Source organism: Ruditapes philippinarum, unplaced genomic scaffold (assembly GCF_026571515.1).
Source record: "Ruditapes philippinarum isolate M1 unplaced genomic scaffold, ASM2657151v2 ctg7855_1_1_1_1, whole genome shotgun sequence".
Taxonomy (NCBI): domain Eukaryota; kingdom Metazoa; phylum Mollusca; class Bivalvia; order Venerida; family Veneridae; genus Ruditapes; species Ruditapes philippinarum.
This window is the reverse complement of record NW_026858462.1, coordinates 28,490-43,684: the sequence shown is the minus strand read 5'-3', so window position 1 is coordinate 43,684 and position 15,195 is coordinate 28,490. Positions and strand designations below refer to the sequence as shown.

Sequence of the window (15,195 nt, the reverse complement as noted above, 5' to 3'; positions counted from 1 at the left end):
ATTTATCGCTTTCCGTGTATCGTTTTTCGTTTATCGTGCGTCTGAAAGCGTGCGTTTCTTATTCAGCGTGTGTCTGCGTTCGTCTAAGCGCTTAAGTACCGTGTTTTGCGTCTGTTACTATTGAGAAGTAAAAGAATATCTTAGATAGATATATTATGTAAATTTCTGGTTTCTTAAACATGTAAGAGATGTTCTGTGTCCCTGTCAAAGAATAGAAATATTATATAAAGAAGTATATTATTGTGATATTTACATTAAAGTTTTAAAGTTTGTGACCTCGCGGTGAATACTGGTCAGATTTCTACATGCTTTACGCCGAAGATTAGTTAGTTTTAATCCTATTTTACATACGCATAAGATTTAATTACTAATTAATTGCAACATTCATCAAACAGGTAGTTTATATGCGTACCAAGATATATTAGATATGAGGTTCGTCAGACATCAAATGATGGTAATCAGACTAGCACCCCACCCCCTTTACAAGGAATCCTAGCCGAATCCTATTCAGGGTGATAATTATTTTAGACAGTTCCTTCCTATTTTTCTTGACAGATTTATATTGATATGTAACGGCCTGGCAGGGACTCGAACCCCTGACACTCGGAATACCATTCCGCGGCTCTTGAGTTCCTCTGAGCTATTCGGCCGCTTACACGTTTTACTTGTTTAAATACTGAATAGTTAAAAAACCTACTGTGTATGCAAATATTTCTTCGAATTTCCCAGGGTTACTTAGCATTGTGAATTAATTTCTAGCTGGGCTATACAAATGTATGTCAGTCACAGGGTGAGAAAAAAGTGCATCCTGACATGGACTCGAACCCGTGACCCTCTAAATACCGTACCGCGGCTGTACCGACATTTGTTAATAGTTTCATTATTTGTACATGTATAGTGAACATTTTACTAATTATACATTGTACTATTTCTATATTTTTGTACAAATAAAAATAGCTAGATTTTTTTCTAGATAAGAAAATTCTATGGTGGCTAAAATATACCATGATGTACTTTTTAGACATGTAATCACAACAGACAGGCTAAGCCACCCTTTACAAAATTCCCCTATCTGTCAGCTCATAATCAAGGCATAGACTACTATTTTTGTACGTGGCCTGGGCTTTTAAAGACCTTTATTTTGTTTCAAGATCTGTCTGACAGTCATATTGATGTAGTGTTATTACTTGTGATATTTAATAATTATATGTTTTGTTAAATAATGATACCTTGATTAGGTATTTATGGAAGCACTGGAGGGCCCTTTTGACTTCTGACTTAATGACTTTTGACTTGGGAGTTATGACTTTTGACTTGGGAGTTTTGACTTTTAACTCAAGACTTATTACTTCTTAGTTGTGAAATTAATTAATTAAGTCACACTTTAAGAGAGCACGTGAGTAATGAGCGATGATGCCTGTGTTGTGCCAAAATATGAAATTCGTGTTTGCGTGTTGTTTTCTGTGCATTCTGTTGAAGATAACAGCTGGTGTGGTCCAAGCTTACCTGCCTTTGTCGTCTCCGAATATTGATAAAGCATCACTCATTGAAGAATATTTCAAACAAGGTTTTAAATACAGTGAAATTCTTGGATTTTTGCTATATAAGCATTGTATTTTGTTGTCACTGCGTCAGCTGAAAAGAATCTTGAAGAAGTTGAACCTGAAACGTCGAGGTGTACATTTGCAATCGCAGTTGAAAAACGTTGTTCGTGTAATTGGCACGGAAATGCATTATAGTGGACAGTCTGTCGGTTATCGGACGATATGGCGCCGGCTTAAAGTGCATCATAATATGGATGTAAGCCATAAAGATGTTATGGACATAATGAAGGCAATAGATCCAAATGGTGTTGAAATGAGAAAAGCACATCGACTTAAAAGACGTTTCTATTGTGCAAAAGGGCCAAACAATATTTGGCATTAAGATGGTTATGATAAGTTGAAACCATTCGGATTTTTATAAACGGAGGGTGTTGAAATGAGAAAAGCACATCGACTTAAAAGACGTTTCTATTGTGCAAAAGGGCCAACCAATATTTGGCATTAAGATGGTTATGATAAGTTGAAACCATTCGGATTTTTATACACGGAGCGGTAGATGGTTTTAGCAGGAAAGTTACCTGGTAAGAAGTTTCTGACACTAACAACGATCCAAAACTGATTGCGATATATTATTTGGATGCATTGAAGCGCATTGAAAAAACACCTCGCATACTTCGTTGCGATGCTGGAACAGAAAGCAGTGTTGTTTGTCTTCTACAGCAGTTCTTTCGGAATGAAGCAACCGACCACTTTGCTGGTAGTCGCAGCGTTATTGTTGGAAGAAGCACTTCTAACCAGCGCATTGAAAGATGGTGGGGTACGCTACGTCAACAAGGAATACAGTGGTGGATTAATTTGTTTAAGAATTTGCGCGATTCTGGTCGTTTCAATGAACTCGACCAGATACATTGTGAAAATTTGAAATTTTGTTTTATGAACCTAATACAAACACATCTGGATAGAATTGCTCAACAGTGGAATGTACATGAAATTATACCTCAGCACAATTCCGACGCACATTACGGAAAACCTGACATTATGTATTTTTTACCTGAAACGTTTGGCGCGCTTGATTATGGTACGGTGGTTGACAAACGTGATGTGACCTGTTGTAAAGACATGTATTCAGTTCCAAAGAGAAAGTTTGACGAATTCAGCGAATTGGCTTATCTGTTAAAGCCCGACCTCCAAATGCCAGTAGATGCCGATTCAGCATTGAATTTGTTCCTGGAGTTGAATGATTTAGTGGCAAACTCGTATGAAGACTGACGTCTTTTTTTAAGCCATAAAGTTGTTTTGTGAGAGAACAAATGATCAACACGATCCATCATTATCATCATCATCTACATCATCATGATTATCATTATAAGTATGTTGACTGCAATGATGATTGTCATGATGCTGCTCCTCATGATGAAGGTTGACTTTATAATTTAAATAATTATGTTGTTGATGATAAGCAGAAGTTGATTTCGATGATAATGATTATAATCATGACGATGATGATAACTATATTAACGATGATGATCGTGATGATGTTGTAAACTATAGTATAATGTATTTTATAGTTCATAACGTACGTGGCATATGTTTATTCTTATGTTTGACAGTCAATTATAACAAACGAATTTGTCACGAAAGTCAAATGTTATTTCTACGTTCAAATACATCATGGCTCACAAAGGTCTGTTTGTAACCGTTAACGTTTCAGTCAAGTAAAACTACGGACCTGTGACAAGTGTAGACCCAGGTGTGCAGACTTACTAGGGCAGATATACTTAACTTTCAGTTAATTAGAATCTGGCTATTAAAATTAATTCACTGCCTCACGTTCATCTTTGTAGACCAAACGCCCTAGTACGAAACTTGCACAGGATATCTAGCCAGTACTACCGTATTCTTCCTAGTAATCGCCCAGGGCGCTTAGAAAATTGTGAAAGGTGTGCGCTTATTAGAAGTCAGGTCTTACAAAAGTATACAATATGTAAGAGTCACAGCTATGCAAATTCTGTTGATATCTCGTATTTAAAGTGGTCCCGTTTACTGTCAAATCACTACAATGGGGTTGAAATGTGAATATTCACAGTCTTTCCTTGTACAGTGAAATTTTCTAGGCCCGCGGACATGCATAACAATTTAAAATGTCGATTGTGGTCAGTTGATTTTTTTTCTTTTAAGACAATTTATCCTGGGCGCTTTACCACTTACAAATGGAAAAGAAGGGATGGGCGCTTATAGAAGCATTGGCTCTTATAGGTAATAAGGTCAGCTTCAAAATTTCCAGGATGACGCATTTGTAAAGCTAAGGACGTTTTAAACGATATTGCAATGACACTTCGTGCACAATGGTCTGACTTGTGACTTCGTATTTCTGACTAGAGACTTCCTATTTGTGACTTTTGACTTCTTACTTGTGACTTTCTACTTGTGACTTTTGACTTCCTACTTGTGAGTGGTGACTTCAAACACTTGTGGTCTTGACTTTTTACGTATCGACCTCTATTACAAATGCATGGCATTAATATATGGTTTGGGGATTGGCAAAGGAACAGATTTTCAACCGCCATGAAGCTGTACGTGTATCATAAAATGCAGCTAAAAATATAATTCGAGGGCTTGGTGCAAAACAGTTGTATCTCCTTCTTTATCTAGTTTAAGTTACAACCGTTTCGCAATAAGCCCTCAAAATGGATTAAACAACTAGACTTTTTCTAGCCCTAGTATAAAGCGCCCGTGTAGGGCAAGGTCATGCACCAAAACTATGATTTTTTGTTCTTATTCCACCAGTCCTATTTTACTCTAGCAAATTTAAGATTGGCATAGCACAGCTATGGACACGAGACACCAGCACACGGAAAGTGGTTCTTTTTGTTATATTTTCCTCTAGATAACAACAATATCATTCTCAGCAAAGCTTCTACTTAAGCTCACGCGAATTAAAAACTACAATAAGAGCGTCATGGGCAGCACACTCGACTATTCTTAGTTCTTGGTAGTAAAATGAAAACCATCTTAGTCGACAAGGCAGTCAATTTTAACAAAATGCTTGACAGAGTTATCTACCCATGTCTAGGGGTTGGGGTCATGGTGGTTAACAAGTCTGCAAAATTTCAAAGCGATATCTTAAGGGACTTGGAACATAATTGATGTGGTATGAAAAATTGGACAGAACATTAAACTAACGCCGACGCCCGGATGAGGTGAAAGCTCTCCTTATTCTTCGAATAGTCGAGCTATAAATTACAGGATGTAAAATCAAGGACGATTAACACAATTGTGTTCTAAAAGCACAACATGACAATATCTTTTTAAAAATGTTAGTATTTATTATAATATTGATTTAAAAAAGAACTTTTATTTAGCAATAAACAATTGAAGTAGAAAAAAATCAGTGTTCCATTTCTTGGAGCAGCGAACTAGTAGTTGGGGGCTGTTTTTTCTTCTTTGCCTTTCTATTTTTAATGTTGTCTATGACTTCCTTTATACGTTGTTTCCTATGTATGTCCTGTAAATTACAAAAAGATAAAATTTCGAAAGGTGCTTCATTTTGTGCTTCATTTTATCAACATTGCTTACCTGGTGTTTTAATAATTATTTAATCACTGTTGCACAAGAGATAGTATTTTGTGATTTTGTGTACTTCATTCAAACATTCTCAATTAATTGAAGTTTCAGAATTACAATTTTTTAATACTAACCATTAACGACACAAAGTATACTGTCATGAAATAATCTTAATAATTACAAATGCCATATTCTTATTAAGGGGAGGTAATTATGGGAGAACAGGATACATATCGGCAAGTCGATGGCCTAAAAGAATTGAAGATGGGAAGGTAGCGGGCACTACAAACCAACATATTTTTTAGTTGACCTAAGCACAATTAAAAACTGAATCACTTTAGTTTAGAAGGACTAACTTTATCAAAGTTAATTCTTCTTTCAAGTAAGCTTAAATTCAATGAATCTATGAAGCGAAAAGCACAGTATTACGGAATACCGTTAGGGCCATCGTGGTTGTACGTTTATGTATTCCAGAGAGCTACAATGTGATAGTGCGATGACGACAACGCGATAACACGAGAACGACAATGCTATAGACTATCACATTATTGTCATCGTACTATCGCATTGTCGCCACCGCATTATCGCACCGTCGCATTGTCGTACTGTCGTCATCGCATTGTCGCCATTGCATTGTCGCGTTGTCATCATCGCACTATCGTACTATCGTCACTGTACTCTCGTACTATCGCCATCGCGTTGTCGCACTATCACTTTGTCGCCCTCTGGATTATAACGTTCAACCATGATGGCCCTAACGGTATTCTGTACAGTATTACTGATAGCAAAGTTTTTTTTTATTATTTTGATTTCTGACAAGGTCTAGCTGATCAACTAGCTAGCTGAACCAAAGTGTTTTTGAGCCACTTATGGCCTCCTGTGTCTAGTTCTGGCTTTCAAATATAATATGCCGTTTTTTTTCATCTGAGGAGGCATTTTGTTCCCGTAATGTACAGTAAACTATAAATATGGGAACGTCGAATGTGTTTGACCAACCCGAATCCAGTGATAAATCTAATTCTCATATACACGGAGAGGACCAGATGAATAACCTTGATGAATAAAATTGGTGTGTAATTGTATTTTATGCATAATCAGTCATTTAAAGAAGAGTGTTTCTTTGTTTTTTAGTTTTGTGAATGGTATTAATACACTTAACGAAATCGATCATTCCGACAACCTTTTCTATGTACATGTATATATTAGTGGTCAGAATAATTATGTATATATATACTTGTATAGAATAATTACAACGATTCTTGTATAAACACTTATCATAGTATCATCATTTTATATCAGTAAATGCATTTTGTAATAATTCAATTTAAACAAGAAGCCAATAACTGATTTGGCATATATTTTGAAAACTCGAGCTTATCCGCAAGTTTAAATCTTAGTACATGTACTTATAAGTTTCATTAAGTATAGATTGTTTGATTGATGGAAGTTAGACTCGGTTCCCCCGTGAGGCTTGAAAGGAGTCACTTTTCTCACATTGAGGGAGAGTGTTAATTTCTTATGGTAAACGCATCTAGATCTCAGTGAACCAAAATACACAGACCGTCCAAATTGTATTGCCCGATTAGTGATGGATATGTATCGCTAAATTACATTAATTAAGAAGAATATTCAAGCAAACTATAAAAACTTACATCATCTGACAAATCCCTGTCCGCCATGTTTCATCTCCTGGCTTAAAATGAGCGGCAATGCATCATCACAAATTACAAGTCACAACTTAGAAGTCACAAGTCATAACTCCGAAGTCAATAGTCAAAAGTCATTAAGTCAGAAGTCAAAAGGGCCCTCCAGTGCTTCCATAGGTATTCCCTTTGTAATTCTGTGTTTCTATTAAATGTGTAATAATCCACAGTATTGAGATTGTCATTTTAATTGTTCTATTAATACTGCCTCACGCAGCCTTTTTGGTATGCAGTTCGGTCAAAATATTAATATAATCCAGCATATTTTTTCCATGCGTTAACAAATATTATTCTTATTTTATATTAAATTCACCCCAGCTGGATTTCTATGAATTTCAACCAGTCCAATCAAACAAAGAGAATACAATGATATAGCAATATTCCTATTATGTACAATAAAAAACAGTTACAATTATTATTTTAGCAATCTTAATAAAATTGTCAATCCTTCTTTCCCGATCCAGTTCAGTGTTTACATGTTAAAAGTTAAATGAGCCGCGTCACGACAAAACCAACATAGTGGTATGGCGACCAGCATGGATCCAGACCAGCCTGCATATCCGCGCAGTCTGATCAGGATCCATGCTGTTCACTTACAAACCGTATAACAAGTAGAGACACTGTTAGCGAACAGATGCGCAGGCTGGTCTGGATCCATGCTGGTCGCAAACCCATTATGTTGGTTTTATCGTGACGCGGCTCAAATATATCTTAATCTTATATGAGGTCCATAATATAACACACTTTGATAAACATATAAAGCTTTCTTGATTTTTATTCTGTATATTATTTAAAATCACTTTTAAGGTTTATCACTCCGTAATCATTACTTAACATAATACCCCTTTGAGATACCCAAGATGAGCCTGTGTCACCCTTTGCTAACTTAAAAGTATATAACCTATCCATATTTAACCATATAATTCTTTGAAGATTTTTCTCAGCTAGGTATGTTGTAGTCCCAAGTCACTTGTTTAACTTCCCTCAAGTAAGTTATAAACCTCATAACTGATAAAATTCTAACTATAATATACTTAAATATCACCTATGTATTTATATAAATTTACAAAAACCCATTTTGCATACTTATATTTTTTTGGACCTGTACAGTTTTAATTGATTGTAATTTTAATTTTCCTACAATATCAATTTTATGCTTCATAGGTAGGTCAGTTCATTTAAAAGAGCTTAATACAAGATCCCTATGAAAAGTAATGTAATTGATAACTCAATCCAAAAAAACTTTATTAATTAAAAGCTTTAATTAGATGACTTAAAAAAGAAGATTTCAATAATTGTCCATGAAAAATATAAATGTTATAGTAAATTCCATGTGGACCCCAACTATTAAAGAAAGCAGTGCCACATAAAATGTTGATACACCGGGTAATTTGACCTTAAACTTAACCTCTTAGGAAATGATACAGAATTTTTTTTATATAACATTAATCTATTATATTGATAAACAAACATATTTAATTGACTTAAATAAGGTAGTCCTAACAAATTTCATCACAAAATATTATAATTATGGCAAATCTCCTAAGATGCCTAAATGTCCAAGATAATGCACAAAATCACTACAAAATATGAAAATTTTACCTAATTATAAGAGCCTTGGAAATTAAACAAAGCTATAAGAGGAACATTAATCTATCATATTAATTAACAAACTTATCTAATTGACTAAAGTAAGGAAGTCCCACCAAATTCCATTACAAAATATAAGAGTTATTGCAAATTTCCTAAGATACCTTACTGTCTTAAGATAGTACACTAATTCACTACAAAATGGGGAATTTTACCTTATTATAACAGCCAAGGAAATGAAACAGAATTATAAGTGCAACATAAATCTATTACATTAATTAACCCATTACTTCATGAGCATTTTGTGAAAAATGGCTGTTTTCATTGAAAAGTCTCCCGTTACAAGTTCAAATTGCTATAATACTATAAAAACTGCTTCAACACTAATCAAACTTGGCACAAATGTTGACTGGACCATTGCCCTTGCAACAACATGCTCAGGCTTAAATTTTCTGTTACCATGGCAACGAGGGGACATCTCAAAATTGCCAAAAATCACTATTTTGCGTTGATTTTTTACATCAAAATTGATTTCAAAGTGCTGCAACTTCTCAATGGATTGAGATAGAGTCAAATGCTTTTCAGCGTTGGTTACACGTTACCTTATGATCAATCTGGGGTCATTTACAGCCTCTCACAAGTCCAAAATTTTCTTGGCGATGAGGGGGACTCCGCCCCCCTTCAAACCCCCCAAACAGAATGGGGCACATCCCCCTTCTGGCAACCCCCTGATGTATCTTTTGGTTGGGGGGCCGCGCCGAAAAAGAGGTCACTTTTTTTAACAACATTTCTCAAACAAAAACAAGTGTTTGGGGCCTAAATAAGGCATTTTTTCATCATTTGAGACAACAAAAAGGGGGGGGGTGAAAAAGGCGTTAAAAGGCGTGTATATGAAGTAATGGGTTAACAGAAAATGATGAAAATACTTGAAATTACCCTTAATCGCGTTTTTTCATGTTTAAACATGGTCTGTCATATAAATTTGAAGAAAAATTGTTGTTTTGTAGATTTTTTTATTTTTTTCATTAACCCATTACTTCATGAGCATTTTGTGAAAAATGGCTGTTTTCATTGAAAAGTCTCCCGTTACAAGTTCAAATTGCTATAATACTATAAAAACTGCTTCAACACTAATCAAACTTGGCACAAATGTTGACTGGACCATTGCCCTTGCAACAACATGCTCAGGCTTAAATTTTCTGTTACCATGGCAACGAGGGGACATCTCAAAATTGCCAAAAATCACTATTTTGCGTTGATTTTTTACATCAAAATTGATTTCAAAGTGCTGCAACTTCTCAATGGATTGAGATAGAGTCAAATGCTTTTTAGCGTTGGTTACACGTTACCTTATGATCAATCTGGGGTCATTTACAGCCTCTCACAAGTCCAAAATTTTCTTGGCGATAAAAGGGGGCACATCCCCCTTCTGGCAACCCCCTGATGTATCTTTTGGTTGGGGGGCCGCGCCGAAAAAGAGGTCACTTTTTTTAAGAACATTTCTCAAACAAAAACAAGTGTTTGGGGCCTAAATAAGGCATTTTTTCATCATTTGAGACAACAAAAAGGGGGGGGGGTGAAAAAGGCGTTAAAAGGCGTGTATATGAAGTAATGGGTTAACAAGCATATCTAATTGATTAAAGTAAGAATATCTCAATAAATTACATCGAATATTCAAAAAAATATCATGGCTTATTTCCTATGATGTATAACTATACAGGCTTACACACTAATTCATTAAAAATGGGAGTTATATTACCTGATTATAACCTCATGGTAAATGAATCAAAGTTGGTTAAGCAACATAGTATTATTGTATTAAGTAATACCTACATAAGAAAATCCCAACAAATTTCATTGAAAATTAAGAAATAATGGCTAATTTTCTATAATGCCTTATTAATAACTTTACCACACTAAATCATTGAAAATTTGGGTAAGTTTACCTAGTTATAACTTCTGGTCACTGAAACAAAGTAAGTAAAGCCAAATAATGTTATACTATCAAGTAACTACTACATCTAATTGACTAAAATAAGAAAACCCCATTGAATTATATTGACAATGAAGAAAGATAGCCTAAGGGTAAATTTTCTATGATGCCTATTTGTTCAAAAAGCAAATACATTACATCTTTAAAAATGGGGGTAATTTTACCTTATTATAACCTCCTAGGAAATGAAACCAAGTTAGTAAGGCAACATATTACTATAATATTGAGTAACAATTACATCTGTTTGATTGATATGGAAAAAAAATCCACCAATAAAAAAAATGTATGGCAAATATCCTATAATGCAGACAGAGGTGTTCAGATCCACTATCAGTAAGGAAGTGTTCCTTTCCCCGTCAGGGGACCATTACTGGCATGGTATATGGAATCACAAAAAAGATACTGTAAAACTGATTTTTTCATTTCTACAGCTCAGAACTGTTCACTATTGAGGGGATGAGATGTGCAAGCGGCTGATAGCTTAGCCGGTAGTTAGCTTCGACACTGTATTCAAGGGGTCCCTGGCTCAAGTCCTAGTCAGGCTGCATATTTTTCTCACCCTTTGACATTTGACTCCCAACAGTTAGTAATAAAACAATGTAAAATTGGCCTTGAAGTTTCATACCATCACATATTCCAAAGGGGGCTGTGATGGATGGTATAAAACTCAAAGTCCTATTTCACATTGTTAACTGTACCCATTCAAGGACGAATTTCAATAAAGCAGGGCAATATGTAATGGTTCGGAACTGTTCACTATATAGGGAGATGATGCGTAAGCAGCCTAATACAATATAGTTCAGTCGGTTGAGTGGCAGAATGGTATTCCAAGGGTCCCGGGTTAAAGTCCTGGTGAGGCAGCATCTTTCTTTTTTAACTTGTGACAGTAACAAAAAAGGAAGGTATTAGGCATTTAATGTTCCTTAATAATAATATAGCATATTATAACATATAGTGCATAAAATGTCAAAAAATTTCAATTTCAATACTATGAAACATATTTTCTGATGCGCTGCTCTTTTGATAAATCCATATACTTTACAGTTTACACATGAGTCACAAATTATTGGAGTCCAACACTCCTCCCCTCCTGGCACTTATGGATCGAGGTGCATGAGGTTGACAAGTTTCTCCATTTTCCTCATTTTCTTCTCGCTTACAGTTTCGGGCCCAAAATAGAAGTTTATTCTTAATATAACACTTTAATTCATTAAATTTCATTAGGCTTTTCACACTTTTATAATCGTTCTCATCTGTTATATAATATATTTTATCAATATTTTATCAATATCTTTTTATGGAATTTAATTTTTTGATAACAAAAAAAAGAAAAGAATAAATATATGCATGTAGTTTTACAGCTGATAATTTTTTCAGAACTCTAAAAAATCAAATCAATATTTATTTTCCCAGGGAAATTTCATTATACGTATTATCACCGAGAAATCTTCTGTATATCAATCATGTTTGCAAGTATGTTTTATATTATATATATTATATTATAACCCATAATGCATGGTATATATTCTATATATTTATCAATATTTATCAATATATAAATACAATCACTAAATTTAAAAAAGGTGGTTAAAAATTGAGGTCGAAACTTTCAGGACCGAAACGTCCAGGAGGTGTAATTAGTCCTGAAACATATCGATTTAGCCCTTGTCTGGAAAATATGTTGGGCTGCTGGTCTGCAAAGTATGTTTTCCTTTGTTTAAAAAGGTCATGTATTCATTTTGTTCGCTTCTATGTAATTGATTTGATAATTTGATCGCTGATTTGCTAAAGTGACTACCATTCGTTTTATTTTGTTTACGCCAAACGCGGTGTCGACGTAATTATCGTCTATCTAAGAGATTCCTGGTATAAAGCAAAGTATTTTTTCAGAAATGTGCATAAAGACGAACCCGTTAAATCATTTTTAATGCATGTACGAGCGCTTGATGGCTTATAATTTCAATAATCATTTGTTGAGGCTGCCTGACAAAAAATAATGTGTCAGGTTGAGTGCATTTGCGGATTGATATCATTACAGCTCTAACCTGGGGCATAAGATAAGTTAGTTAACATAAACCCGTTTAAAATACATGAATGTCTAGCTATCATTTAATCAAATCGCTAAACGATCTAGCTAAAAAAATTAAAAAAATTATATGATAAGGATATTTTATGAACGTTTAGAAATGTTTTCTATTTTGCGTGTGTTTTAGCGTGCGTATATCATTTAGCGTATTTCATTTAGCGTTTATCGTTTTGTGTGCGTCTGCGTTCATATAGCGTGTAACGTGCGTGCGTTTTTTCCGGAACGTGCGTTTTGCGTGTAAACTGACACGTTCACCCTACTGTATAAGGGATTTCGCTGTAAGCAAATCAGTGGGTGTTGTTGTGGCCTGCAATATAGTAACATATTATATCTGCCTTCAGATATGTTAGTGTTTGCCGTGAATGAAATATTGTTAGTCTAATTGAGTATAAATTATTAAAAATTTTGATAAAGTAGAATATCAATGGAATTCGGAATTGTGATTTTTGTTTACCTTGTTTATGTTGAGTAAAACTACTATAAGACTGAAGACAAAAACACTTACTTTAAAAGACATTTCACAGACATAAATAATTATGTAAGAGTGGATTAAATTTACAATTTTGTTAGCATATTCTAAAAAAATATGATAATAATAAAAATAATAACAATAATAATAATAATAAAAATGAATCATGAGAAACATGTCCCCGGTGTCAACATCTTAATTTCTGGTCATTTCCAGTTCTAAGGCGAGCATTAGCTAAGTACACGTAAATGTGATTTGCAATATTTGTTTGTTACTTCACTCCCTGTGGAATACTGCGGAATTTTTGCTTACATTCAATACAACAAATTTTACTTTATAGTTGTTTTATATAAGCCAATATCAAGTTGTATTCCAGTTATGCTCCTTTTTGAAGACAATTGATTGCAACACGTCCTTGAAGCATAACAAAATGTATAATCGATTAATTACTTTTAAACTAAACATAACGACTATAAAACTAACAAAACAGGGAATAAGGAAATGTTTCAGTATTTTAAATTCTAAAGTATCTTTGTATATTATGACCTTAACGAATAAAGATAAACTCGGTCACTTTCAGATGCAGATAACCCATAAAGAAGGAGGTGACCATCATTTTTATTACATGTATTTGTTACAAATACGTTTCTCTTAAGACATGCAAAGTCAAAGCAAAATGTTTTAAAAACGATTTAAGGAATTTTATCTGATATAAGATATAACATATACTGGTATCACATGAAGGAATGTTTGGCATTAAAAAGATGTTTTATCACATATGAACATAGCATAAACAGTGGATATTTTCAGTGGTTATAGCATGTACGTATAAACGTAATGAACGTCTACAAAATATGTTTTTTGACTTGTTTAATTACAGTACTGACTGAATAGAGAAAAGTTCAGTCTGTGACATAAATATATCTTGCCCCCTAATATACTGATTTACGAGTATTATAGTGATATAACATCATTCATTGTTTAAAACTAATGTTTGATCACCCAATTCCACATTTGATCAAGTGTACCAAATGTTTCAGGTTATGGCTTAATTACTTAACTTCATTAACACCTTTGATAGACATTTACGCAAACGAAAGATCAAAGGAGCTTAATTCCCAAGGTTATAATTATTATTTGATATTTAATACAATATATGACCTGATAACACATAAACATTACATATGTATTAACGCATTTGTCTCAATTTGAGACTCAATTTATGTTCAGTGATGCTATCAAGTGGATGTGAAGTGATTATTTCTTTGACCAGTTTATTATTCAAAATGTTTCACCGAATCATTTTGTATAGACGCTTATTAGTCCTAAATATAAGACCTATACGTAACCTATTCATATTTATCATTCATTAATCTGATATTTTACATTTTTCATTTTGCATGTTACCTTAGGTCTAAACAGATCTTTGCAAAATCGTGTAGCAAACAAATTGACATTAGACATCGATTTAGATCTAATGCATTTAAACAATTAAGACAGCGTGTATTTACATTAATTTTGACCTATTAATGAACAAAACATAAAATAAATACCTTTTAACAAATAATTAAACTGTCACATCCGAACATTCATGACTAAATCCTCTAATTTAATTAAATTCCTTGCACAGCCGATATACAAATGGCCGCCATACAGTGCCCGAAATCTGATTTGCTAATTCAAATGCAAGCGTTTAAATGAGTCCAGAAGTTTCTAACGGAATATTTTTTCAACGAAATAATTGCCCATGTACCGTCAGTGTGTTCGAATATATTTTTCCGTTCAAAAATTTGGAATCAATCTGTAAATCGCTTTACTTAACCAGTACGGCCGATAGGCAAAATAGATTGATATTTATATTTTATTTTTAATTGATAAGTACATTGTTTGAGAGCTTTTATTAATGATAGAGCATGCAATTGAAAAAAAGATAAGCTTTTGAATAAAGTTTGAAAGGTAAGACAATAGAAATTTTCTTTTTTTTTTTTAAATGCTATGCGTTTATGAGCAATAACTATTAGACGTCAGGCTTGACCGACATAAACTATAAAGCCTGTAACGTCTAATATATTGGACTAAGACGCTTATGAACATCTCGTTTCCTTGGCAAAATGTATGCAACTTCTTGTAATCGATTTGTAATTCAATGCATTTTGATTGATTGATTATATTTGTTTATCTCATCGACAAGGTAAATCTAAGTTATCGGTAAACAATCATAAAAATTGAAATAACTGTTAACATAA

At 33.8% G+C, this 15,195-nt stretch overlaps 1 protein-coding gene and 1 long non-coding RNA gene across 2 annotated transcripts; one reads left to right on the top strand and one right to left on the bottom strand.

The window, feature by feature from the left end:
* Window positions 1-2,133: 2,133 nt before the first annotated feature.
* On the top strand, window positions 2,134-3,652 carry LOC132753234 (uncharacterized; the record flags this gene model as incomplete). Its single annotated transcript, XM_060743677.1, has 1 exon — window positions 2,134-3,652. A coding segment is annotated over one exon (680 nt), but the record flags the coding sequence as incomplete, so codon positions are not given.
* A 1,292-nt stretch (window positions 3,653-4,944) lies between these two features.
* On the bottom strand, window positions 4,945-6,930 carry LOC132753235 (uncharacterized). The gene is made up of 2 exons (XR_009628928.1): window positions 6,761-6,930; window positions 4,945-5,049 (listed from the first exon to the last, which is right to left on the bottom strand). It is a non-coding gene; the product is annotated as an uncharacterized LOC132753235 (long non-coding RNA).
* Between the last annotated feature and the right edge of the window lie 8,265 nt (window positions 6,931-15,195).